At 40.8% G+C, this 21,214-nt stretch overlaps 1 protein-coding gene across 1 annotated transcript; it reads left to right on the top strand.

Annotated features, from left to right (window-relative positions):
* The first annotated feature begins 4,122 nt into the window (after positions 1 to 4,122).
* LOC121485533 (p53 apoptosis effector related to PMP22) lies at positions 4,123 to 20,566 on the top strand. The gene is made up of 3 exons (XM_041746020.1): positions 4,123 to 4,488; positions 14,971 to 15,111; positions 19,075 to 20,566. The coding sequence occupies exons 1-3, from the start codon at positions 4,275 to 4,277 to the stop codon at positions 19,299 to 19,301; spliced, it is 582 nt and encodes a 193-aa protein (XP_041601954.1). The 5' UTR covers positions 4,123 to 4,274; the 3' UTR covers positions 19,302 to 20,566.
* Positions 20,567 to 21,214: the final 648 nt, after the last annotated feature.

Raw genomic sequence — 21,214 nt, 5'->3', positions numbered from 1 at the left:
GCTATAAGACGAAGATGATGGTTTAGAAGAGATAGCAGTTTGAACTCTGTACGGGTTGATGTTAAAGTGGTTGGGGAGGAATTCAGGTGGTGCCACTTGCTGGAAGTTGGATATAAAATTCTGAATGAAGCACAGAGGAAGAGTGTATATATTTGCAAGCCGTGAATATATAGATAGGGGTTGAAATCATTAAAATGCATGATGTAATATGAAAAAAAATGAATAGAAAAGTGATCCAGGAAAGAACCCCAGAGAATCCAGCACTGGTGAGGGTGGGGGGTCAGAGCAGGACTGGCACATCAAGGGGAGAGGGAAGGGATCGATAGAGAGGTTCGTGGAGACATAAAGGAGAAAGAGCCAGTCCCTGGCACTTGGTTATTGTTCTGGCAATCCAATAGCTAGGCCAGGATGATCCAATGCTGAGCGAAAGTAGCTATGCAGAATATTCACATCAGACAAGGTCAGGCTATCATTGCGATAGAACAAAACAAAAGCAAGACTCCATAATCATATCTGAACAGAAAAAGAAAAAAACCACCATGCAACTATAAAATAAAATATCACTCTCCTCGACATAGAACAAAACACTCATATCCTGGAGTCCTTTCCAAAATCACCTGACATAAGCCTAAATCTTCTGACTAGGCTCTCCTAACATCCTCATGCTGGGACATCCCCAGAGTTCCCCTTAGTGTGCAGTGTCCTTTGCTGCAGAGTAAATAAATCTAACTTTATTTGACTACAGGTGTGTTTTCAGATGATCCTTGGGCACTGGGCTTTAACGTTTTTTTTACAGAAAGTAGAAAGTTTTTATTTTATTTATTCATTCATGAGAGACATACAAAGAGACATAGGCAGAGGGAGAAGCAGGCTCCCCATGGGGAGCCTGATGTGGGACTCGATCCCAGGACCCCCGGGATCATGACCTGAGCCAAAGGCAGACACTCAACCACTGAGCCTCCCAGGCACCCCAAGAAAGTAGAAAGTTTTATGGAGGAAGACATCACAGTAGCTAGTGGAATGAAGAGATCAATGACGTCTATTGAATTTGGCAAATATGAGCTTACTGGTGACCTTTGTGAGAACAGTTTTAGTAGGATATTGGGCACAGACCCAAGGGTGTGCTTTTACTAGCTTGAGAGAGATAATTATGTATGTTTCTTTCTAATTCTGTGTTCAGTGACATCAGATGGTATCTGGAAATCGGTCTTGGGAGAGTTTTACATGATAGAAATTGGCGAATGCTACAAATCAAGGACTTCGGGGGAGGGTCGGAGAGTTGGTTGTTAAACATTTACCATCACACCACTGGGTAGAATAGACAGGAAGGAATAGAAAGGGAGAGAGTGGAGACAATGAAAAGTTTGCAGGAACAGGGGAGGAGTGAGATGGGATAAAATTAGAGGTTAAACACAGGGTCAGTGAGAATTAGACTTCAGGCTGCCTGATTTTCCTGTCCCGTGTTCATTCTACTACCACCTGCGCAGCTCTTGCTTTGGTTTACTGGTGAGGACATGGCAGCTTAAATGGGACCATTTCATTACAGCTCAGGAGACAACTGGTAGTGGGCTGGATGTTTACAGAGGCAGAGAGCAGGGAAAGAAAGAAGGAAACTTTAGGGGAAATATTTTCCAAACTCTTATAAACGGTTATGGTGGCAAATAGCACTGGCTTTGGTGACAAATGGCCTGGGGTGATGTGTGGGTTTGCCACTCAGGGACTGTGTGGTCTTGAACAAGTTGCTTAATTTCTTTGTGACCCAGTCTTCTCATCTCTAGGAAGCTGATAGTAGTATACACCTGGAGGATCTGAGGGACTTGGAGCACTTACTAGCACATGGAAAACTCCCAACAAATGTTAGCTACTACGACCATTAGACAAGGCAGTAAAACTATATACTGTTATTTTTAAATTTACATATTTATATATTTTTTGTTTGTGATATTTATTGCCTTTATAACCATAAAAATCCAAATGTATAAAAGTAAAACCCCGTTTCAGATACACTTTATATTGTCAGGTGCTCTGTGATCCCTGGACTATCCAGCAGAGGGAACTACGTGATGGTCTGTTCTCCAGAATCCACCATTTCACCAGGATGGCTGGGATGAAAGGTTGCGTTGTCCGAGAAAAGTTAATAATTTACCGTTGGTATTCTCATAAGGAATGTGTTCCTTCTGAACATGCAAGGACCCCTTTCCAATCTTAGGAAAGTGAGAAACCAATGTGAAAATCATCACCATCACCATTTTATTGTGGCTTACTATGTGCATACGCTATTCTGCGTGCTTTAGGGTATTAACTCTTTTAAAACTCATTGCAACACTATGTGGTGAGCATGATCCATTTTATAGATGAGGAAACTGAGGCGCAGCGAAGCCAAGTGTTCCAGTGTCACACAGCTAGCATGAGGATCTGAACCTGAGCTGTCTGGTTCCACCACAGTCTGAGACATACATTAGGCTCCTTCTGGTTTGAACCCAGCCAGGGTGGGTTTAGTCTTTTCCAGAAATTCAGAAGAGCTACTTTCCTTGCTTTCACCCCGACATTAATGAGTTCTTTTCCTCAAATCTCTTGGAAGAAGAAAAAGAAGGCATTTCTAGTCCAAGATCATTTAGAGATATTAAGACCCATGAAACTCGGATTTTGTCTGAAACCACTTTGCTCATGATCAGTACTCTATTTATCTATAAGAATGTGATTTTCCCCCCTCACAAATATATTATAGGCACAGCTAATTAAACAAATATTTACATTACTTTTGAAAACCCTGAAAGCTTATTTTCTTTACACAATCTACACCATATGCAGTTAACTCTTGGCAGAAGCCCCCCCCCTTATGCTATTCTTTCAAAGTGAAAATATTTGCCTTTAAGGAAAATATGTGAACTCGGCTTATGTAAAATTAAGGCTGGAGAAATTTTTTCATGTGGTTTCAAACACTTTCGCACTTTATTAGTCCTCAAAAATGGCGAGAGAACGCCTAAGACAAAATAGTATTCTTTTTCTTTTGAAAGTACCAAGCTGAAATACAGAGAACTAAAATTTTAAAGGTGGCTAAATACTTCCCCCCCCTTCTTTTATGTTAAATTGGTGGGAAAAGCAAGCGACTCAGAAGAAATCTGTGAAGGTACAAGGTAAGATATAACTCTCATTTAAAAAAAAAAAAAGTGATGCTCATTAGAAATAAAAAACAAAACAGATGTGACCCTCATTGGATGCTTTTCATGATTTGCCCAAGGCCACCATGGAGCGAGACACTGAGAATCTGTTTCTCTTCAATGGCACACCCAGTGGCACCCCCTCGCCCCTGCATCCGACCTCACCCCCTGCCCCACTTGAGGCAGGGTGGTGAGAGGAGGAGGGCCAGGACCTGGAGGTGGGATCTAGGTGCTGGTTGTATGGCGACATATTTATTTTATTTGGAGAAACCTCAACATAGTAAATAAGCGGAGTTTAAAGTGGGGTTTAAATATGGACAGATCGGTGGTGGGAGAGGACAGCCGCAGAGGGGACCCCACGGTTCCTGGGAGGCCAGAGGAGGCGCTTCCGAGGCCGGAGGGGGTGCGTTGGTGCCTTAAGTGCTCAGTGAGCGCCTCCAAACCCCGGACCCAGGGCTCGACACCGGGACACGCGGGGACAGGAAACGTGGCCCCCGCGGGCCCAGCGCGGCCGACCCGGCAGCCCGGATGCGGGTACGAGGGAGCCAGGGTGCAAGGTACAGGGTGGCCCGGGAGGAAGCGGCCGCCGCGCCGCGGGGGTCGGGCGGGCTCCGGGGCAGCGCTGAGCTGCAGCTGCGGCGTGAACACGCACCCCGGGCGGCTCGCAACGACGTGTGAGGTCGAGGAGGGTCAGGCCAGCGTCCGCCGCCGGGGAGGGGTACCTGGAGGGCCCGCCAGGCCTGCAGCGCGCCCCCGGCGAGGCACTGGGGAGGGCGCTCGCGGCGCGGGGGCGGCCCCGGGAGGCGCGGAGCCAGGCGGGGGCGGGGAGGCGCGCGGGGGGGGGGCGCCCCGGCGCCCGCGGCAACCCGAGCCCGGCCCCGCCTCTGCCCGCGCGCACCCGGCCGGCCGGGCAGGTCGGGGCGGCGCCCGTGAGTCACCGGAATCTGGGTGGGGCCCGGGCGCCCCGAGCCGCGTCCTCCCGGGAGCCGCCTCCCCGCGGCCCCTTCCCTTTTGTCGCGCTGCCCGCGCTGGCGCCACTCTCCGCCGGCGTCCGAGCCCCGCGCGCTCCCCCGCCCCGCGCCCCGCGCCCCGCGCCCCGCGCCCGCCGTCGAGATGCTGCGCTGCGGCCTGGCCTGCGAGCGCTGCAGGTGGATCCTGCCCCTGCTGCTGCTCAGCGCCATCGCCTTCGACATCATCGCGCTGGCCGGCCGCGGCTGGCTGCAGTCGAGCGACCACATCCAGACGTCCTCGCTGTGGTGGCGATGCTCCCAGGAGGGCGGCGGCAGCGGGTCCTACGAGGAAGGCTGCCAGAGCCTCATGGACTACGGTGAGTGCCGGCGCCTCCGGGAAGCCCTCCGGGCTGCGGCTGGGCGGGCGCTGCCTTCCGAAGCCGCCGTTTGCGAACGGTCTGAACTGGGGCAGAGGTAGTGAGTGACTGGGAGAAAAAAGGAAAAAAGAAAAAAAAAAAAAAGTTTAGAGCTTGGGTTTCGGCATCCGATCTGAACAAAAAGGAGTGACGGCTTTGGGTGGCCCAAACCAGGCTCACCACTGGACGGAAACGGCCCTAGTTTAAGCTCTGTTTTTTGTGGAGTTTGTCGGTTACATGCAAAAGGTGATTTTTCAGGCATTGAAAAGTTTTAGAAGAAGAAATGTAATGGACAACGTGTATTTTCTTGGAGACCTGCCAAAATCTCTTACCATTATACCTCCTCCTGTGATTCTTTGTAAGATTAAAATATAAATATTAAAGTACGCGCCTTCCCCAGGTCGGTGTATTCGTTTACTTGAACTAAGCGAAAGCAACTCTTCCATTAAAAAAAAAAAGCCTTTTCCATCAAAGTTTTCAGCAGTTATGATCTCAGCAGGTACTACAGTATTTTTAAGCGGCAGGCTACTTCTGGTTAGCTTTTGTTTTAGGGGATGTCTTTATGACTTAAGTAGGGCACTGTTTAAAAACCTCACTTATCTTAATATGATTTGTAATCTATGCAGCAAACACATCTTCTACACCAGCAGAATGAAACAGAGTCGACAAATTTAATATATCTCAGAGGGAGTGTTTTATTTTTCCAGCCTGAAGGCAGCCTCGGTGTTTCACTGAATAGGCCCTGACTGGAGAGGAGCACTTTCCTGTCTGCTGCCACCCCCTGCTTAGGGCAGTCCTGAGAACAGCTGGGATCTGTTGCGATTAGCAATGCGGGCCTGGGGTGCAGGAGACAACAGTTTAAGTATGAGCAGCGTCGGAAACTTAAAGCTAAATGCTACTGAATGAGGCCTTAGCAACTGAGTTTAATAGTTTTAAACTCAGAAAGAGGGCTACCCTGCCTTTTTTTCATTCCCTGCTAGGACCACTGACTTGATTCTTTACTCCGAAGTTGTCCACGGCTTCCAAGCACACTGTTTATTTGTGGTTCTGGTGCCCCGTATCCAGAGCTTGGTGCTGTATTTTATCTACTGTGGGATTGTTTGGAGGTTCCCACTTTGTGCTTTCCCGCAAAGGGAGTGCATGGTCCTCATTAGCAGGTAATAAAAATGTAAAGACTGCATGGAATTCCTGCTTTCCTTAAAGTCTGTGTTTTTCCTCTCTTAAAACAAACAGACCGCCTGCCAGGGTTTCTATCATCTCAGATCTTTTGAAAGGAAATTAATTTCTTTGAAGTAAAGTATCTGTATCTTTTAGTTAAAATGCATTGGAGCTCAGGGTCTTGTAGGGGACTTAATAGGACTGCTTTAGACGAGTGTGTTTTTAAACAGACTGGATAATCGTGCCTGAGAACAAAAACTAATACAGATCCAAAGAGCATGCCGCAACCCCCTCCCCACCCCTTGCTTGTGAAGTAAGAAGTTTAGCACACCACTGGAAGGGAGGTGCAGTAGAGCCACCAGCAGCACTATTGCTGGGACATGATCCAGCTTGCAAGGCTTTGGCTGTGACTGCAGTCCTCTTGTGAAACTCACACAATGAGGTTTTTATTTTTCTTGACTTGCAAGATGAGCTCACCTTCGGAGGGTGTGGCGCCTCCAGCTTCGGGATGGTATAGTGCTTTGTATATGGAAGAGAATGAGCAGGTTTTGTTGGTTTGATATTTTTTAATTAGGAGTTTAAAGCATTCACTCTTCTATTTGTAAAGACAACACTGATCCAGTGTATAAACTATATTTCAATTTGATATAGAAATTGGCCTGTGGTAAAGTTCAGTTTTCCAAGTAGGTCTTGAAAAATCTATTACTACCTTTATGATGCAGCAAGACCGATTTTCATAAGTGGGAGGTGGCTTTAACCTCCCAGTTAAATTATTCCTATGACCTTTGCAAAGATAAGTAAGTGCCAATAATGTGTTAGATGCAGCTTCTGCTCATGACCTAGAATCAAATCATGAATCCGGGATCCACTGTCATCAGGTGTCCATGGGAAGAACAATATAGATGTGAACTCCCCAAAGAGAGGTCCATCTCAGGCTACCGTGGTCAGAGATGAGTTGGGAGTGTTTACTATACTTTCACTTCATTTTCTGTCGTGGCAAATTTTGCTTCACAAGTATACAAATTGTGCATTTCTACACTGTAGGGCGATTTTCTGGGCATCTTTAACTCTGGAGATTTTCAGATAACTTCAGTAAGGCTTTGTGGAAAACAATATGTTTTCAGGAGGTTTATCTAAAATGTAGTAAAAGGTTTATACACACTCCCACGTAAGTATAAGCACAAGGAGTAAGGTAAATGGCTCTAGTTAATATGGTATTTCAGTGCAGAGAATTGTGTTTATCTACTCTTTAAAAACTTCTTGATATGTACTAGAAAGTAAACATCGTGATTTACCATTGTAACTATTAAGAAAATATATTTAATATTTAAATATATAATATATTTAAGAAAATATATCTTCTTATTACAAAGTGTTTGGTCATCTCTTTCTATTAATTGATATTAATAACATTAATATGTTCATTTTGTTATTAAAAACACAGATCATTCCTGGCAAATCTTTTTTTTTTTAATTTTTATTTATTTATGATAGTCACAGAGAGAGAGAGAGAGAGGCAGAGACACAGGCAGGGGGAGAAGCAGGCTCCATGCACCGGGAGCCCGTCGTGGGATTCGATCCCGGGTCTCCAGGATCGCGCCCTGGGCCAAAGGCAGGCACTAAACCGCTGCGCCACCCAGGGATCCCATTCCTGGCAAATCTTGGCAATAATCCTAACAATATAGCTGTTTCTATAAAGGGAAATAGTTCCTAAGAACTATGTAAAATACAGAATATTATATTCCCCATGGTTATTGACAGTTTTTTTAAAAGGAATTTCAGATTGCTACATCACCTCATTTTTCCTTGTAAGTGAACCAAATTATACACGGAATATTTGCCTTTACATGATTATTAACAACTGAGTAAATACCCAGCTTAACCAATACTTGCTTAATTTTTTTTAAAAAAATTATGAGCATGTAGAGCATTGAAAGAATCTCACATTTATATTTGTCCAAATGGGGAAAGAACATCCAAATGATCATTCAAATTTCACATATAAATAAAATGCAAAATTGCATTTGAATGCATATTCATGCATACTGTTTTTGTTCTGCTGGCACCCATCCCTCCCCTGCCCAGTTTTAAGAAAACAACACATCAGGAGGATATTTTAAATATCAGTGATACAGATTTCAAATCTCAAGCAGGCTCCTACTTGTCAGGGTGGAGACAAATGGTGATGAGTTTACCAAGAATGGCAGTGGGGAGTCAGTGCAGCTAAGTCAAAGGGTGCTTGCCTCAGCTCTTTCTCTCAGAAGTTCGGAGCTTCATCTTTACCAGATGCCTTTGAATACCACACAGTGCATTGCATGTGGCTTTGTTTTGTTTTGTTTTTAGCATGAAATTGGTCTTGGATAAGTCCAGGATTCAGAGTATTATATGAAGTATTTTTTTAGATCATTTCACCCTATGGTTCTTAAATATGTAGGAAATGAGAAAGATAAGTACCAACTTAATAGGTTTACATTAGATTAAATTTGACTTAAAGGACCATGTTGAGATGATGCTCTTTTGCTGGGAGGCAGGGTGAGGTATTGAAATGTTATTATTTTATGAAATTAGGCATTAGTGGATAGATTATTCTGGGTGTGTGTGTGTTCATGGTTTTACCTAACAAAATAAAAAGTTGGCTAGTACTCAGTTGATTTTCATAATTAAAATATATATGTCTATTGACTTATAAAATCCAGACGTGTAGGAACCAGTGATCTAGTCCACTTGCTGCACTTAGCAGTAAATCAACAGAGAGCCCCACTCCCTTTTAAGTGACCTAACTAGTTGTCTTCCGTCTAGCGGGCACAGACTCCTAGGCTATAAAGAAGGGTGTAAGAGTGCACCTGTTTAAGCTTTCACCAAAGCCTGTGCTCATCAACACCACCCGTGACAAGCTAAGCCTCTCCCCTTTGTTCCACAACATAACTCAGTTCTCTGGACACTGCTGTTTGTCTAAAAGTACTTGTCTTACGCTGATGGGGTTCCAATACGCTTCCATGCAAATTCTACTTCCCAGCTGCCTTCATCTAACAAACTTTCAAATCTGTGAGGATAGATCCCCAATTCCCTGCTAGTTATCTTTACTCAGTTCAGGGTAGAAATCCCTGTTTTCACATCTTCCTGTGTAGGGTGGTTTCCCCACTGAGACTTTCAAAGATAACCATAATGGGGGAAAGGACCACAGTTCTATAAAAACACAGTGGTAAGTAGTTATCTTCAGGTTCAGTTTCAGGAGAAAATGTGGGGCATGCAAAGAATCTCACACCGACTAGATGCCATCCCATGTGACCCTGACCTTGCTTTACTGCATTCTAAAGCTTCTACAAAATCACTTCTTCTGATGTAGATTTTTTTGGAGGCCTGTTACGAGTTGTCCTCTAGATTTTTGCTACTCAAAGTGTCCAGACCAGAAGCATCCACATTATCTGATGGTTATAGGACACTCAGTGTCTCAGGCCCCACCTCCTGAATCAGAATCTGCATTTTAACAAGATCCTTGGGTGATCTGTAAGCACTTTCTGGTTTCAGAAGCACTGGCCTCTGTTCCTGCAGATTATCTCCTCACTGGACATGCACCAGTCTTTTTGAATATATATTCCACCCATGTGTATATTCATTATATATTGTATATATCTTGTTTGTGTAGGTAGGATCTTTTTAATTGTTTTGTCATGAATCCAGTTTTCATTTCTGATATAAAGAATCTGTTTGACATAAAGAACCCTATACAAGCAGTATGGGATCTGACAAAAGCTCAGATTTACTAGGTAGGGCCTTTGTACTATTACTAGATGAATCTGTTGTTCTAGAAAGGGACCCTACTGTAATTGGGTGACAGGTTGGTATCTGCAGGGCACTGAGTAAGGGGCTAGGCCAGACTGTCTTGGTCAGTGTTGGGTGCCTACATGAGAAATTACTGAAGAATACAGCAAATCCCTTAAAAGAAACACTAACTTTGGAGGAAAAATTGGTGACAGCCTGCAGAGTATTACCCACAATACTAAAAATATTAGTAGTGTTTTCATCTTACAAAGTTTTTTTTTCCCTTTTACAAGTTTCAGTTTATGGTTTCTAGATTGGCATTCAAGGTATTTATTTTATCTATCTATCTATCTATCTATCTATCTATCTATCTATCCTACTTTCTTAGTAGTTGACCTTACTGGTCTTTTCCTAGCTGTATTTACCTTGTAATGTTGTATTTTTTTCTTTCTTTTTATGGGTAACATTGTATTTTCATATGTCATCACTGGAAAAAAGATACAGCATTTTTCTTATGCAAAAAACTTAAAAGTGTTTCCTAGGAAAAACTTAGGATTTCATTAGTGACTGTTAGTTTTGATTTAATGTTGAATCTTTGCGAGTGATAGCAATATTAAGTAAGCTGTTCTTCATCCAAATGGATCTTTTTTTTTTTAAGATTTTATTTATTTATTTATTTATAGAGATGCAGAGAGAGAGAGGGGCAGAGAGAGAAGCAGGCTCCACGCAGAGAGCCTGACGCGGGACTCGATCCAGGGTCTCCAGGATCACGCCCTTGGCTGCAGGTGGCAGCTAAACCGCTGCGCCACCAGGGCTGCCCATCCAAATGGATCTTTAATGAATCTTATAAAGTGGATTTATAAGGCTGCTGGTTTCTTTGATAATAGGAACTTCTCCAAGTGGTACTTAGAAAATAAATTTAGGACATAACAGATTATATGTAACACCAGATTGATTTTCCCTTAAGGAGAAAGAACAAACAAGAAACATTCCTGCACAGAAATACAGCATCTGTTTACCTGGAGTACTGCATGACTTGTGGTCTCAATTCAAAGAGTGCCAATTGATGATGAGAATCTTCCCTGCTCTCTATCACAAACCGCAATTAGGAAAGGCAATAAAATTTTGCACATAAAGGGCAGACTTCTTCAGAATAAAGACGGACATACTGCCTTCCAAGAGCCAAGGACCATCTATCTGTTCAATCATGGAAGAAGTAGTAGGATAAGTTTTAAAAGCTGATATTTTTCTATTGGGGTTGGTAAATATGGTATAATTTAGACCATGATATAATATAAAAATATAAATAGTTCCCAAAAGGGTTGGGTAGATTTGTAGGTATTAAGCTCATTCTGGGTATTTGAGACCAAAGGTATTTGGAGCACAGACTTAACTGTTTTTTGTTTTGTTTTGTTTTTAGATTTTATTTATTTATTTGAGAGAAAGAGATAGTGAGATAGCAAGAGAGAGCGCAAGGAGGGAGGAGGAGGCTCCCTACTGAGCCTCCCAAAGTAGGGCTGGAGCCCAGGATGCTGGGATCATGACCTGAGCCAAAGGCAGACACTTAACCAACTGAGCCACCCAGACACCCCTTAACTTTTCAAAATGTCTGTCATGGAGATATGCCATGTTATAAGTCTACATGGCTGTCGGCCTTCTTGGGCAGAATATTGGGCTGGAATGACCCTGCTTAGACCAGGGTCCATCTCATCATTTTATAGCAAAATAGTCATTGATATGAGAAGGCAGGTTGTCTTACTTGTCTTCATCAGCCAGATCTTCAAAACCTTGCCTAGGTTTTAGTCTTAAGTGGTAGTTAAATGATTCAGTGTGGGTGTTTCCATGCTGCAAGAGCAGGTTTTACGTGTTCTACTTCTAGGGAAGCCTTTCTCAATACAAAATGCTACTTAATTTGCCATTTTGATTTTCTGTAGACTCAGCATTTTGAGTAAACAAACTACTACTGAATTATTTAACCTAGCATAGACCAAGTTCTTAAAATGGTCTGTGTTTCTATTTGCGTTCATCTGTTGGTTTCAGGTTAGTGGAGTGAACTGGCTTGCTATTTTCTTAGTTCAAGTATTTGAAACTAAGTGTAAATCACACCTCAGCTATTATGTTGGAGGAAGTAGTAATAGCAATAATCTGTATTATCTTCCCCAAATAAATAGGAATAATTATTGATATTACTATTCATAGCTATATTTTTAAAACTCTAGTCTGTGACTATAAAGTTTGGTTATCAATATATATTCCTTGTTAGGAAGTTTTATTGTTATTTTTGAAAATTCACATTCTGATATGCAATTTTTCATTACGTTTGCATTCCTGTGCATGTTTATACAGATATATAGCCTATTATTGCACAGTTTCTAACCTGTGAACTCAACTTAAAAGGAAAAATCAGTATCTGCTTACTTGACTTTAATCATTGGATTTAATTGAATGTAATGATTAGTAGTAGCCATAAAAATCCATAGAAATGTGACTGTAATTGACAGTGGGTCACATACTGAAAATAAAATGCTCTCCTTTTTGGCAGTACTGCATATGTTTTTATGAGATTAATCATCTCTCTTAGTTCTTCTTAAACTTTAGTATGGCTATAAGAAATGTCAGTCAGGTGCAGATTCCTGGGTACTATCTCTTGAGTTCTAATTCATTGGGTCAGAGGAAACTGCAGGAATCTATATTTTTAATAAGCACCACTGATGATTTTGACACAGTGGTCTATGGACTATGAGATGGTCTGATGGTCCCCTTCTCTTGCATTTTCCCTTACTTGAAGGACAAGGCAAAAGTGAGATTGTTTCACATTCTGGCTTTGTTCATTTCTGTTTTAAAATAACACATTTCTATTTTACCTTGCCCCTAAGATCTCTTCTTGATCTCCAGAAAGAGCAAAAAGGTCTGGAGGAAAGTAAGGAAATTATAAATATAAATTAGGCCCACTCATGCACTGTCTCAGCCTCATCCTACAGCGATATTAAGGGATAATTTGTGGGGAAATGTGGTATTTCTGAGGCATATAAAAATGTGTCTTCTCCTTAATAACCTACTATGTCTCAGTCATTCATAAACCTAGAGGAAGATCTGGAAGGAGCGTGGGGATTAGAGAATCAACAGGGAAACTTTGTTCAGGCTTGTCTATAACAGATGGAGATGTAAATATGTGGTGGGTAACTGAGGAATAAGAATGTGATGATGCAGAACTTTCCAATATAGGGGGAAAAATGGAAAAACCTGAGATCCTGGAGAGAAGTCATAGGCATACTTGAGAAACTTCTTGAACGGCAAGGGGCAGAGAATTCCTAACTCCCTGCCCTTTCACACAAGAGCTGTCATCCTCACAATAATCTTGAAAGAAGGCATTTTTCATCCTGGTTAGCAGATGTGCAGGCTGATGGTGGCTAATTGGTGGTGGAGGCAGGGTATAAATGAGGTCCAACTGGCTTCCAAGCCCCGGCTCCTTTCGGCTCTCTGACATCCTTTTCCTTTGGCCAGTCAAATGATCTATCATTAAGGGAGGATACATTTGTCAGCCAAGCTGTGTTCCAGTAGGAGCAAAACCAGGGCAGATGTGCACATGACTGTCTTTTTCGAGTGCAATACAGAGTGATAGGTTAAGAGCACGTGTTCTTCCATCAGCAAAAGGATAAATAAAATGTGGGCTATACATACAACAGAATATTTTTTGACCATAAGAAGGAATGAAATGTTGGTACATGCTAAATATAGATGAGCCCTGAAGACGTTTCTGCTAGGTGAAAGGAGACAGTCACAAAAGGCCATGCAGTATGGACCCCATTTTTAGGAAATGTCCAGAATAGACAAGTTTGTAGAGCCAGAAACTAGATTAATGGTTGCCTGAAGCTGGAGAGACGAATGGCAAGTGACTGCCAATGGATATGGGGCTTCTTTTGGGGGTGATGAAAATTTTGGGATTGTAAGTGATGATTGGTTGCACCACCCTGTGAATATAGTAGAGACCACTGAATTGTTTGAAAGAGTGAATTTTACAGGATGTAAATTATATATCTGAAAAGAATCATGTGTTGTATTTAAACCAAGCTTGAAATCAAACTCTGATTGAACCACTTAACAGCTCTGTGGCTGTGGGCAGGTCATTTGCACTTTCAAAGCCTTACTAGATCCTCATTTCTAAAGAAATGATGATAAAGATTTTTTTATCTTTAAGTAATCTCTATACCCAACATGGGGCTTGAACTTAACAACCCTGAAATCAAAGGTTGCATGCACCACCGACTGAGCCAGCCAGGCACTCCACTGAAGAAATAATGATTATATGAATCTTTAAAAGGTGTTGTGGGAGTGTCTGGGTGATTCATTTGGCTAAGCGTGCGACCCTTGATTTAGGCTCAAGTCACGATCAAGACCTGCGTCAGGCTCTGCAGTGGGCATGGAACCTGCTTAACCTTTCTCTCCTTCTCCATCTGCTCCTCCCCTGCCTCCCTCTCTTAAGCAAAACAAAATAAAATAAAATAAATCAAAAGTTATTGTGAAGATTTAGTGAATACATGTCAAGTTCTTAACTCAGTGCCTGGCACAGAGCAATTATGTCATCAATGTTAGTTATGCCCTCCAGAAAGCAGGTTGTATTGGAAGAGATTTTTGAAATCAGTGCAGGTTGCACAATGGGAATTACTGACTGGAATTGTTAGCCTGGGTATCATGGCTCTCCCTGTTTCTACAGGTTCAAGGTAAAACAAGGAGGTACTCGTGAGGATTTTCAAACCCAGAACTCAATTTTCACTTCATCTTGGTTGCTTATAAGGCTCATATCCATAATTAAGAATCCTTGCACTATAAATTGCAAAGTTAAAATTTAGACAATTGGATATATGTGCACCTAAACTTGTTATAAAAATCACAGCTTCTTTATAATTAAATTGTTTTAGCTCACCTCTCTGCCTGGCCATAAGTAGGTTTTCAATGATTATTTTGGCACAGAACCAGACATTAATATGAAACAAAGGTCTTTTTAAAGGTATTTGAACCATTTCCTAAAGGGATTCTAATTTAATTGTTCAACACTAAAAATGTTGTTTATTATGGTTGTGTTATGTTAGAACTTGTGTGAACTTTTTATTTTATTTATTTTTTAAAGGACTTTATTTATTTATTTGAGAAAGCGCAAGAGAACAAAGTGGGGGGAGGAGCAGAGGGAGAGGGAGAAAACCTTTTAAATATACCAGTTTATATGACTTCTTTATTACATGAGAAACAGTTGAATGAATTTTAACTTTCGTTTCAAAGATAGAAACATTTGCCCCAAATCTGGGGGTAGAAGACGTTACTGGAAGCAATTTATTAGTGCCCTCCATATGAATTGCTTACTTCTCCCTTTGAGATATGGAGATGTGTAAGTACTGTCAAAAAGACTCCTTTCACCCAACTATAGGTAGTAGAAAATAAAAAAAAACAAAACTATTGATACTTTGATAAGGGATTTTTAAATTTGGCATGTGTATCTTATTAATCATGGTTTCTTTTCTCCCACAGCGTGGGGAAGGGCAGCGGCCGCCATGCTCTTCTGTGGCTTTATCATCCTGGTGATCTGCTTCATCCTGTCTTTCTTTGCCCTCTGCGGACCCCAGATGCTCGTCTTCCTGAGAGTGATTGGAGGCCTCCTGGCCCTGGCAGGTAAGACTAAGTCAGCGGTTCTTCATTCATACCTTCCATAGACATCATTATAGTACTGCCCAACCCACCATTCTTGACAATTACACTTCCAGGTCTGTTGTCAGAAAATGTGTCACCAGGGGCACAAGTAACAGAGATGTGTGCTTTAAGGTCTAGGTGCCTTTCTTCCTGGAGGAGGTCTCAGATGATATCTTGTGTTCTCCATCCACGCTGCATGATGCCGTCTCTTGTAGGTGACCCCACGTCCAGCAACACCCCTACTTGGAGGGACCAGGGTTGACACAGTGTGCTGTTTCCATGGGGTGTCCCAGTGCTGGCCTCCTGTGAGCCCCTTGCTATGGGGACTGGGATGTCCCTGAGCCATCTTACTTGTTGAAGGTGTATTACAGTCTTATGTCCCAGGTCATAGAAAGGTTTTCTGCAGGGGGACGGGAGATCCGAGGAAAGTCCAGATCTGGAACTGCCTTTTTGTATCATAGAGCTGATTCTGGGGGGTGGGAAATGGAGTGAGGCAGGTGGCTGTGGTCAGAGTGAACACTAATTGATGGACTACAAGAACTAGGAATCTAGGACCAAGAATTATTTGAAATTTCCGTTGGCCCCTGGCACTAGGGACCTCAGTCACAGAACTGAATTTAGATGGATCACTGGATTTTTCTGACAAAGAGAAAAGAGAAGGTGCTGATAAGGTTAAGGCCACAGGTCTGTTTGACATAGCAACTTAGGCCCTTGGGATCAAAGCAAAAATCCAGCCACAGACCTGGGGTGCAGGTACAGAGTGAGCACATGGTCAAAAGCCTTGGATTTAGGAGAGGTACATAAGGTAAAGCAGGAGCCCAGAGAGAGACCACCTTGTGCTGGATTCTCTGAGCTTAGGGAACGTGTTCCCAGAGCCCAGGGCAGGATGAGTTGGGAGTGCAGGGGGAGGGTGGAGAGTAGGGGAGAGGGGAGAGGACCCTGGCTCAGAGAAAGGGGGTGGCTCAGAGAACCAACCTGTGCAGGACCAACCTTCACCTGTATATTTGAGCATTTCTCTTGATTGAACATAAGGTTTACTCTGGTTTTCTTTCTGTCTCAGAGTTTCCTTTTAGAATAATATTTTAAAATTAGGAGCAGTTTGGAACCACAAAACATGAAGAATCTTATTGAATCCCATCTCTACTTCTATTTGGCTTTCATAGTTAAATTTATAAGGCCTTACCAAGGAAACACACTTGATATCTTTTCTTCCACACATCTTAGAAGACTAGCTAGATGCTTGTTTCAGTCACCATTAGAAACACACTAGGACATTAATGTTCATTACCATATGACCCAGGAATTCCACTTTTAGGTATATATCCCAAAGAACTGGAAGCAGGGACTTGAACAGATACTTGTACACACATGTTCATAGTGGTATTTGCCATAGCCAAAGGTGGAAACAAGTGTTCATGAGGACAAAATGGTTAAATATTATGTACACACAGTGGAATATTATTCGGCCATTAAAAGGAATAAAGTTTTGATACATGGTACAGTGTGGATGGATCTGAAAATATTATGCCAAGAAAAACAAGGTATACACACAGAAGGACAAGTATTTTATGATTTCACTTATAAAGTACCTGGAATAGGCAAATTTATAGAGATCCAAACTTACCAGGGGCTGAGGGCAGGGTGGGTAATGGGGTAAGCAGAGTTTAGGTTGGGAATATTGAAAAAGCTTTAGATACAGATAGTGATGATGGTTGCACAACACTGTGTATTTAATACTACTGAGTTGTACACTTAACAAATGGTTAAAATGATAAGTATTATGTTGTATATATTTTGCCACCATTTAAAAAAAATCCCAGTAAAACTCTTTTATCCATCTTAGCATTAAAAAATGAAGATCTAAAATAAACAAATAATTAATTAATTAATTAAAAAAAAAGAAGATCTGACATCAATTATGTCTTGAGTATTGGGTGTTCTATAAGACTCATGAATCACTGACCTCTATCTCTGAAACCAATAATAAATTATACGTTAATTAGTTGAATTTAAATAAAAGTTTTAAAAAGATTATGTGAGGTAATATATGAAAAGTACTGTGTCTGGCCCTCTATAAATGTTAAGTAAAACTTTATTGATTTTTTGCTGGAGATAAAATATCATCTTAACGGGTACTGAAATTTCAAGGAAATAAAAACACATTACTAATTAAAAAATAAATAAAAATTAAGATCTAGGAATGGCCAGCTTGAGCTGACAGGCTTGCAAGAATTACTATTTTCAGGAAGACTGGTTCTATGAACTCTCACAGATTCACAGCATACTGCCTTGTGTAATTCTGTGTCCTTATTTTACATTATGACTAAATACTCATCTTTTCCTTGAGAGCTTGACAAGTAGAATGAGAAGTGTTTACAGGAGTGAAAAGCCTAGAAATCTCAATGTACTTTTAGTGGTAATAATGTTGAATTAGGGCCTACTCAACTTTTAAGAATTACTTCACAAAAACAGTTATTTTTAATTTTATATTTATTTTGGGGTTAACATCAGAAAAATTGAGCACTGATACAATTTAGATTTTACAGAAGTGGATCCAAATTGCTATACAAACTCTACATCTGATGGACCAAAATGGGTGATGAACAATATTTAACATTTACGACCAGGGGAATTAGAGAATATTGTAGTGTCTTACACAATATTTGCAGTAGATAACAAACTTCCCAAGTAATAGTTGGCCACTTAAAGTGTGTAAGAAACAGAAATATTTAAGATCTGCACCGAGATCACCCTTCTTAAATTGCTAGAGAAGAGGAATATTTTGAGTTGAGAAATAGAAGGAATGAATCAAGATGTAGAAACACCTATGGCCTTTCTAGCAATTAAAAAAAAAAACCAAAAAAAAAAAAAAAGGAAAAGAAAACAACTTTAGGTTACATCTGTGAAGATAGGGAAAAAAGTAGGTAAAAGGAAGGTGGGGGTGAGGACTATACACTCCCTGGAGCGCGGCCACCTGGCACCTCTTGGTGTAGACTCGTGTCTTAATGTTACAGAGTGAAAATGTGTTCATACCTTATGATGTGGCAGTGGACATGGGAAATAGTATGTGAAAAGAATGCAGAACACAGCATAGCATGTGGATGTTCATTATAGCTTCAGAGAGTTATGCCTGCTCATTGAAAAATAATACAAAAGTAGATTTAATCGAGTTCTTATTTTTTTAAGTTGCTTAAAATATTAATATGATTAATACTAATTGTGATAAGGTGACTGTTATACCAAAGAGTTTAGAAATCTTCTTGACCTGTGTTTTCTTTCTTATATCCTCCGTACACTCCCCCAAGTCAGGATGATTACTCTCCTATTTTATTTCTGTTCCCCCAGCCTGGAATGCTATTCCTCCAACCTCCATTTCTCCACTTCTATTTATTCTTCAGATTCCTGCCTCCTCTGCAGACTTTTCTGGTGCTTCTCTACATTGATGATTCACATCACTGGCTTGTTTCATTTAGTCACTCATTTATTAAATAAATATTCCAGTGGTGTGCTATTAAATATCAATATCATCAAATATATGTGTATATATTATTTTTGTTAACACTGATAATATTCACTGTGTTTGGCACAGTAAATACCAAGTGAAAAAATACTCTTCTGAGCCACCCTGCTTTCTACTATACACCATAGTTTTGCATTTTCTACTTGAGTGAATGTAATGCTTGCACAGGCACAGAGAGATTTTCTAATTGCTTTCTGTCTTTCGTATATTCAGTATTCTAGTCAGTGCCAGATCTGACATACAATAGTCAATAACTTGTTTGAGCTCATGATTGATAAGTTCCCTCAACCCCTTTCATTAGCATGAAGTGGATTTAACACTTATTTAAAGGCAAAAAACAATGGTGGAAGAGGGAGTTAATCTGTTATTACCATGCATTCATTCATGGATCCGTATTCACTTTGGGATGTTTTTCTTTCCTTTAGCTGTATTCCAGATCATCTCCCTGGTAATTTATCCTGTGAAGTACACCCAGACCTTCAACCTTCATGCCAACCCGGCTGTCACTTACATCTATAACTGGGCCTATGGTTTTGGGTGGGCAGCCACGATTATCCTGATCGGCTGTGCCTTCTTCTTCTGTTGTCTTCCCAACTATGAAGATGATCTTCTGGGCAATGCCAAGCCCAGGTACTTCTACACATCTGCCTAAGGTGGGGAGTGAGCAGAAGACAACGCTGCTGCCGAGATGGATCCCAGAGCAAGAAACTGTCTTTCCCAGAATCCTTTGAAACCATTTTGTAGGCAATGTTCATATCATTAGACTAGTCAATGCTAAAATAATTTTTGGGGAAAATTTCTTAAATGGTGTTAAAGTTTCATATTCATCTTTTATATATGTTTTGTAAACAAAACTTATTTCTTTTAAATAATGACCTGTAATATGCTAATATCCCCTTATATCTATGCATACCATTTATACGACATTTGTAAAAGAATATGAATATGAAACTTAACCATGTATAAGGCAAGAAAAAGAAGGCTTCAAAGATTGGCTGGACCTGATAAAGTTTCTATTTTTCCCAGATAGAATGGACTGGATCTATTAAGAGCCAATAAAAAGAGGGAGATACTAGTAAAAAATGTCAGTGACCAAATATTCTAAAAGAAATGCAAAAAGTAAATATTTTCCAAGCCTTCACTTATTTAAAGAAGTGAAAGTTTCCTAAATGCATATCGTTTGTGAGAATTTCTAATATCCTAAGTAATTTTTTTTTTTTTTGTGCAAAGCTTCACATTAACTTGATCTGGCATCTAGGAAAGTATTCTTTCATGTCAAAGCCTGCTGCAATAGTAAGGCCTTCGTATGTAGTGAAATGTTAAGATGAAATTTTCTCTTTGAAAGTGGTTTATAGGGTTGGGGTGTGGGAAAATGCTACATTAATAAATCTGTACTCTTTTGTGTCTATATGTTCAGGAACACAGTAGATCGATTAAAAGATGGGCTAGGTCTAATTCATCATGACTATAGGCATGCTTTGGTTGCTTAGTAAAGCATTAGGAATGCCATTCTTCTCACAAAGTAACATTAAAACAGCCCAAGGAGATGAAGTGGCTTGAATTATTCATCTCAGGTTGACTGGGTTCTCATCATATAGACACAGCTTCTGGTAGATAGCAATTGTAAACGACACCTTAAATGTAGTTACAAACCTGGTCATCTTTGGAAAAAGAGATATAAACTATCTGGTATAAGACACATAACAGGAGAATTCAGGGATGTGAGATTTCCCGTGAATGGCAAATAGATGATATATCACATTGACTATGATTTTTTTTTTTTACCATTTGTACTTACATAATGAAAACCAATTCATTTTATATATCAAATTATTATTTTGTAAGTTTCAGAATAAGCAACTGCAGTTTTCATTATGAATTTTCCCCAATAAACCAGGTGTTCTAATCTTGTTTCTAGTTTGTAGTTTTTGGTCTTGCTTTTTTTCTTTTTTCACGTCTGGGGAAGGGACTTTTAAGAAGATTCTTTGAGTGGGGCAAAATAAGAACATCGGATAAAATGAAAAATAGCTTTTCCTTAACGTTTTAAAAGTCTTGCTTATTTTAGGTATCCAGTAACAATTTTTGAATGGACTTTAAGGGATTCTAGAGGTCTGCTTCCTGGACTTCTTCCTCAATGACCAATCCCTGTCGGTACACAGATACCATACAACATCTATCTGGTGCTGCCAGCAGAGGGAAATGGACTAACAGATCTCTTGTAGGTGCAGATGCCAGGGAGCATTTGTGTGGTTTAGCTGAAGATTCATCTTTCTCCATCTTCCTGCTTGAGATGGGATCTTCTTCCATTCAGGTAGTGGGACAGCAAGCAGTTGCTTCTTTTACCCTTGTCCACCTTCCCAGCTGACAATGGTGTTCCAGCATGGGTTATAGGTTAAATCTCTTATGGCGTGGGTAAATGTGAAGACAGGTTGCAGGTGGCAGATTGGAGATACTTCTTACAGTGTTCTGGTTGGTTCTTGGAAGTCAATTTTTTCCCATGTTTTTCAAAATATGAGGTGAATGTTCCTCATCATAAATTTAGAAGAGTGTCACCTGGGTGATTAT

Source organism: Vulpes lagopus, chromosome 2, assembly GCF_018345385.1.
Source record: "Vulpes lagopus strain Blue_001 chromosome 2, ASM1834538v1, whole genome shotgun sequence".
In the NCBI taxonomy this organism is placed as follows: Eukaryota; Metazoa; Chordata; class Mammalia; order Carnivora; family Canidae; genus Vulpes; species Vulpes lagopus.
This window is presented reverse-complemented; position numbering and strand designations above follow the sequence as displayed.

Excerpts from the sequence above, each read along its gene's own strand:
- LOC121485533 (XM_041746020.1), top strand. The coding sequence starts at position 4,275 with ATGCTGCGCTGCGGCCTGGCCTGCGAGCGCTGCAGGTGGATCCTGCCC. Across the intron at positions 4,489-14,970 it reads CCAGAGCCTCATGGACTACG|CGTGGGGAAGGGCAGCGGCC; the intron begins GTGAGTGCCGGC and ends TTTCTCCCACAG. Across the intron at positions 15,112-19,074 it reads AGGCCTCCTGGCCCTGGCAG|CTGTATTCCAGATCATCTCC; the intron begins GTAAGACTAAGT and ends TCTTTCCTTTAG.